This window comes from Oncorhynchus nerka, linkage group LG27, assembly GCF_034236695.1.
Source record: "Oncorhynchus nerka isolate Pitt River linkage group LG27, Oner_Uvic_2.0, whole genome shotgun sequence".
Taxonomy (NCBI): Eukaryota; Metazoa; Chordata; class Actinopteri; order Salmoniformes; family Salmonidae; genus Oncorhynchus; species Oncorhynchus nerka.
Window position 1 is genome coordinate 77,307,719 of NC_088422.1, and position 6,712 is coordinate 77,314,430.

General features: G+C 38.5%; 2 protein-coding genes across 2 annotated transcripts in view; both read right to left on the reverse strand.

The window, feature by feature from the left end:
- LOC115112449 (DENN domain-containing protein 2B-like) overlaps nucleotides 1-2,936 on the reverse strand; it is an 82,935-nt gene extending 79,999 nt beyond the window's left edge. Inside the window, exon 1 of the mRNA XM_065012021.1 lies at nucleotides 2,134-2,936. The gene's annotated coding sequence lies outside the window, so the exon portion shown is untranslated. The remainder of the gene's footprint in view (nucleotides 1-2,133) is intronic.
- Nucleotides 2,937-3,435: 499 nt separating this feature from the next.
- LOC115112450 (transmembrane protein 9B-like) lies at nucleotides 3,436-6,634 on the reverse strand. The gene is made up of 5 exons (XM_029639525.2): nucleotides 6,255-6,634; nucleotides 5,816-5,907; nucleotides 5,350-5,458; nucleotides 4,522-4,653; nucleotides 3,436-4,238 (listed from the first exon to the last, which is right to left on the reverse strand). Exons 1-5 carry the CDS (start codon nucleotides 6,330-6,332, stop codon nucleotides 4,083-4,085), a joined length of 567 nt encoding a protein of 188 aa, XP_029495385.1. The 5' UTR covers nucleotides 6,333-6,634; the 3' UTR covers nucleotides 3,436-4,082.
- Between the last annotated feature and the right edge of the window lie 78 nt (nucleotides 6,635-6,712).

Below are 6,712 nucleotides of genomic sequence, written 5' to 3' on the forward strand. Positions count from 1 at the left end.
ATAATATGATTCGATCTCATTCTGTTGCTGAGAAATATCTCAAAATGGACAAAAAGCTGAACTTTTTGTTGTCACAAGGAAAGCTACTAGAGGCATATAAACTATTCTGTGTGTGTGAGTGTTTGTTATGCATACTTGTAATAGGTGCTACAGCCTCAGGCATCACTATGGCCCCTTTTGACTGTTCTCTCCATATGGAGTCCATTTGGAATCTGTGACCCATGGAGAACGCTGTTACCAAAGGCTGCCATGAGACTTTTAAAAGATCTGCCACTGCTGTCCCCATGTACAAATAATACACATCTCCACAGATCTAAAGTTACTACCGCACATGGGATTTATTTTTCATTTTTAATAAACACCCGCCTATGTTTTGCAGCACTGTTGGAATTGGGCAAACACTTTAGGACATGATCCTGTGCCGTATTTGTTATCAGGGAGGAAATTGGCAGCCTCCAATCACATTAGCCTTCATCCTGATTAGTTCAATGTGTTAATGGTATTATAGCTGTCAGCCTCACATACTGAAAGTAGAGGAATGTCCTGCACATTGTCTTCATTCTTGCTCCAGATGCTTTCTTAAAGGCCCAGTGCAGTCAACATTTTGTTAAATCTGTGTTTTGTATCATATTGTATAACAGCTGATTAAACTAATACTGCAAAATTGTGAAAACATTTGATCAGTGTTATTTCCTGATAATTGGTGGTTGAAAATACAATCTACACAGGACCTTCTAATCAGCCTGTTTGCATGGGCGAGAGTTTTGGCTTACATGTGTCATCACCAGGCGGTAAATTGCTTAATAATAGACCAATAACAAAGAGAGTTCCAAACCTCTCTGCCATTAACAACTAGTTTTAAGTTTTACCCTCCCCACTCAGACCACTCCCAGACAGTCCAAGCAAAAACTAGCTCGATAATTTTTTTGCTAAAAAGTATTTTTGCCCATTTTAATGAAAAAATATTACAGTAAGTTACCTAATTGTTACTCAGAAATGATTTGATATTGATATAAAAACGGCTCCATTGGGCCTTTAAGAATTACAGGATAAACACATGCATGGAAGTATTTATTCTCCCTTATGAAAGAGATTTCTATTCTGAGAATGGGCCCCTCCTTAACCACAGTATTTACTCAAGAGATGTCTAATAATTCATATTCTAAACATTGGAAATCATTGTACTGTTATAGACAGGAATAAATCATACCAAATAGCCCATCATCAATTTAAAGCACAGGGAGTAACTGCTCTGCAAGGACCTACCTATACACTCTATTATCTTGCATTTCAGTGGCATTGAAAGGTATTTCCAGACAGCAGACATGTTAGTCTGACCATTGTCAGACTAACCTTGGGAAGGTTCTGAATGAAGCTTATCCTGGAGGGATGCAGCCTCTATGAGCCTTGAAACGATTCCCACTGTCTGACACTGAGGCACTGAAGGGGGGATTGAGGAGACAGACCCTCTCCGTCTGTCATTAACCAAAGAGGGACAGATAAGAGCCTGGCCCTTAAAACACAGGATGGGTCCTATTAAAAGGAAGTACCTTGGAGTATTGTTTTTGTTTGGACATGCAATAATTCAGTTTGAAAGAGTTTCAGGTAAAAGAGTAGTTCTAATACTTTTACTTTCGTCCAGAAGCCTGCATTCCCTCAGGCATGAAGCAACATTTTAATACTTCAATAAAAGCATACTGCAAAGAAAGAAAGAAAATCACCCAAATTGACTGATATTCAAATGGTAAGAATGGTACAAAAGACTCATATATTATTTCAGTTAAGATGCCAGATTGGGTACTTAGGGTAGTTCCTATAAAAGGCCTAAGGCGCCCCCTAGTTTATGTTCAGAGTACAGCACTTGATTTTGAGGTTACTGTATTGAATAAAACAATTTTGAGGAAACTGTTGATGGTCGTAGGTTATTAATTCAAACCAGCAAGTTACTCACATAAAAAATCTCAACCTTTTTGTGGCAATTTTTTATGATTTTCTGCATTATTACCCACGCAAGTTTCATAAAACAGAAAATGCATGAATCAGTTCCATAAAACAGTTAATGCATTATATTAAGTTAAAACTACAATATATGGGTTTACTTTATGAATAAATTAAAAGGAAAACGATCCTTACCTTATCCTTTATACACTTATTGGAGTATTTTTCAACAATCCATTCTTTGACAACGCAAATGTAGCTCTCTTGCCGAGTATCCTTAAATCTGAATTTTCTGCACCGAGTGTAGCCTACTTTTTTCTGGATAACGGACTGCATGCATACAAAAAAATAAAAGGGGAGAGAACAGGAAACGATGACGGCAGCTTTGCAAAAGTCATGAAAAGTAAATAAATGATCACTATTGTCTTGTATGATATCAACATACTGTCATTAGAGATCAATTTTATTTGCAAATTTATCCTGTCATTTTACTCCGTGTTCTATTGTTCAATGGTGAACTTGCGAAATAGACGGATTATTTTCGTTCAGATTTCGTGTCCTCTGGGCTATATTATGAATGATGGATTTTTAATGCATTAATACAATTTAAATCCATTGGTTATTGAAATTTCTCATCAGTTGTAGCATTGATGTTTATCGCCCTGTGCATAGCAAAGCCCTGTACTAGCCCTGTACTAAAATGATCATATTGATAGAACTCCGAAGGTATAGAGTACCTGCCATTTTGTGCGCCTATCAATGTCTGCATTAGTGCAATATGTTTTTTTGCGCCTATCAATGCGATCATCAATTTTGGCTAATGTATTTGACCCTTTATATTGAAGCACGACTCCTGGAGGATGGTCTAGGAATTTGACATCGTCAGCATTAAACAAATGCATTATAAATATTACAGAAATGTATTTCAAATGTGATGTTATCACAGATAAGACTTAACACTTTCATTAGGTCACCCAATAGTAGCATTTTCTACCCACTTTACAACCACCCTCGCTATGCCAAATGATCATTAAAAAATGTTTTACATCAAAGACAGATGTTATCATCAATACTGTCTAACAAAATACAATGACAGCTGTTTAAATTTTGAATAAAGGAGGATCTCATTCATGTATGATTCATGTCAAATGTATCTAAATGGAGAGGAGTAGATAGCTGAAAACAAAACAAGCAAGGTGCAGAGATGGTGTACATCTACTCTAGACAGTGACAGCTGGGGGCTCTGACTACAGTAACACACATATATTCAAAGGAGAGGACTAATGTTTACATTAAATGTACCATCAGATGATAACTGTCATTAACTGTCAAAATGTCTCCCAAATGCTACATTATACTTAGCCTTACAGGAGAACATGATACAGGAGTGTTCACACCACGAAATGCATACATCTGTACATCAACTGTTGTTTAGGGTAAAAGGTTGTAAATAAATTTATACATCACTTCTTAAAAACATGCTTTTTGACAAGAGACTGATGTTACACATTTTTACTGTTTCCAACTCATTCCCATCTTCTGTTGTTTAGGTAGCAGATGTTACATTTATTGTAGATGTTTTCATTAGTTTGAGTGATTAATTTTGGTATGATATTTTTTTTGTTGTTATTTACTCTACCCTCAAATGTCTCACCTAATTTCATTGGTGACTTGGCCAACATTACTGTTATCAGAAGCTAACAATATTACTGTAAAAGAGTGCACTGTCACCCATTGTTTCTACTTTATCAGAAGCCAAATATCATCATCAGCTTGTGCAAAATGGCACGTATCATCCATTGGGGGGCAACAAACTAACATCTAACTTTCTATTAGTATTATTAAATCAGAAAGTATACAAAGTCATACAGACACTAGCATTATCTTAAGCCAAAGGTCTCAAATGCAACGCCCCACTTCAACCTACTCATGCAGAGACCCTTTACGATCACCTCCTGAATACATAGAGCTATATGATCACATTTCATGAAATACAGGTCCAGTTGAGGATCAAAACACCAATAAGGATGAAGCTCGGAAGTTCGGGAAAGAATCAGACAAAATAGACAAAAAAAGAAGAGGGAACACCCAGTCACAGTAACATTGTTTGCTTCACCCCAGGTTTTTGTTTCCTGGGGATGGGTTTAGCTGAGCACCACGTGGCGGTCAAAAACAGACTTCCTCTGTTCCTGGACCTGCCTCCGCCAGCGCTGCTGAGCGTGTTCCACTTTGTTCAGCATGTTGGGGCGAGAGGCCGAATGAGACAATACGTTGTGGGCGTTGGCGAAAGGCTGCTGGTCCTGAACCCAAAGAGAAACAGACATTACAGTGAGGAGGACAGTGAAATTGTGACAAGCTAGAGATGACTTTTTTTTTTTTGAAACATTTCCAAACATAATTCTCTATGAGCTATTCATCAAATTTACAGCATGAAAGAAATCTGAAAACATCACCACATACATTGCCCCAACAAGTCACACAATACAAGATCCACAATCAAACAACAAAAATGTCATGGCTACAACAACTGCTTTGACTTAAAAGGCCACCACTATAGTTGGGATGGGCAACATGCACACATACCCCAACATCATCATCATTCTGAAGCTGTGAGTGTCCAAAGAGCCTCCTCTTCAGCATGGGCTCCAGCAGGGTCAGGTACACCATGTAGAGGAACAGCAGGCCCAGGATGGACAGGTAGATTATGATAGTGACCTGGAACACAGTGGACACAAATCAAATTAACATTTTATTGGTCATGTGCCAAATACAACAGGTAGACCTCACCGTGAAATGCTTACTTACGAGCACTTAGCCAACAATGCAGTTCAAGAAATGGAGTTAATAAAATATTTACTAAATCAAATCAAAAAGTTACATGTACAAGACAATAACGAGGCTATATACAGGGGGTACCGAGTCAATGTGCAGGGGGACAGGTTAGTCGAGGTAATTTGTAAAATGACTATGCATAGATAATAAACAGTCAGTAGCAGCAGTGGAAAAACAAAGGGTGGGGTCAATGTAAATAGTCCAGATGGCCATTTGATTAGTTGTTCAGCAGTCAAACTCATTAATCCATTAGGCCTTGGCTGCCTGCAACCCATTGACTCCATTTCAGCTCCACAATAATAGACAAGAGTTGACTGGTTAGTAGCAGAGAACATGTGCCGATGCTATCCCACTTGGGCAACATCGTTGCGATATCCCATAGCCGAAATCGTAATGTCTCCTGTGTGTCAGGAACATTGAATAAAATTATATTTGAACCTACTTTGCCTGTTGTCCTTCTACCGTTGGCAATTTAAGCAAAAATATCCACATGCAATTATGAAGAATAATCTCCTCTCTGCCTTACCACATGACATGGCAGGATAGTAGATTAGATAGATTTAGATTTCCCAGACTTACCTTGATAGTTCCAGAACTCCTCTCCTCATATTTGCATTCACAACGCAGACAGTAAGCCTCTACATCCTTTCCATCAACTGGCATTGGCTCCACAACATGAAGGCAGTTACTAAAAACAAATATACAATTAAATCAAAATATGTCTTTGAAAGCACAGTGAGGTTGAAGTCTGTAACAGTTCTCCAAATAGGATTTGAGATCATTCATGACATTGTAAAATTACAGTTAGCCTACCCATACGTTCACCACACCTCAGACAGTGGTCACGTTCCACTGCATGCATCAACCAAATGGTTGCATGCCACATCATAGACTGTCATCGATTGACAGATTGTTATAACATATAGTGTGGTTAGCAGATAGGTAAAATACCCATCCAGGCGATGTAAGCTCTGGCAACGTGGAACCAGTGGAACATGACCGGTATGTAATCATCTGTAAATGACATCATGACAACACAACATACCAATCCTTTAGAGATACATTTTGTTTGTAGATCTGTCCATCGATGTCTCTGTATGGTGGGCAGGTACATTTACACCGGATATCCTCTGAATTCTATGGGAAAAGGAGGGGAAAATGTTCAGGCTGTGATATCAGAGAACATGTAATGCCATATATGGTGATATAACTAGCTGCCTGCCTCCTAAAATAAGCTTACACAGCCAGTGGAATAATCATATTTACTGTAACTGTACAGAGCAGGTTACCAGCTAGCTAGTTAGCTAACTTATCCATTGACTGTCGTCACAAGGACATACTAGCCTGATCCATATTTGGCTAGCTAGCTAACTACAGTATCTAGCCAGCTGCTGCCTCAACACCTAGCATTAAACAATGTCAATATAAATTGCTTTTATGCATTTAAAGCAGATGATAGTCATGTGAACAACAACAGAGCCTACCTTCGCATCCGTCGTCTGTATTGACATCAATAACAAACCAACAAGAGAGAGCAGCTTGAAGGCAACGCTCGACATCATTTTTCTATGTTGAAGTACCAGAATACAAGCTATTAAGAAACTAGAGAAACGATATACTGAAATCAGATACACGTTTTTTTATAACTGACAACAATTATTCTGCTAGCATCAAACATTTCCTTCGATTGATCAGCTGACATCTCTTCCTGTGCGCGTAAATAGCATTCCCCAGGTCAACAGCTTGTCGGAACAAAAACCTATAGCAATGATGGCCTTTCTTTGAGGGTCCTTGCTATCCGGAATCCTTGGGACGTGCATACCCCTCTTAGATTATCTCATAGAACAAAGCGTATAAAATCTCCTAAACCTGCGTTTACAACAGACCTTATTTTTTGGCGTTTATCCAAAAACCATACGACGAACCATGGCGAAGTTAGAGC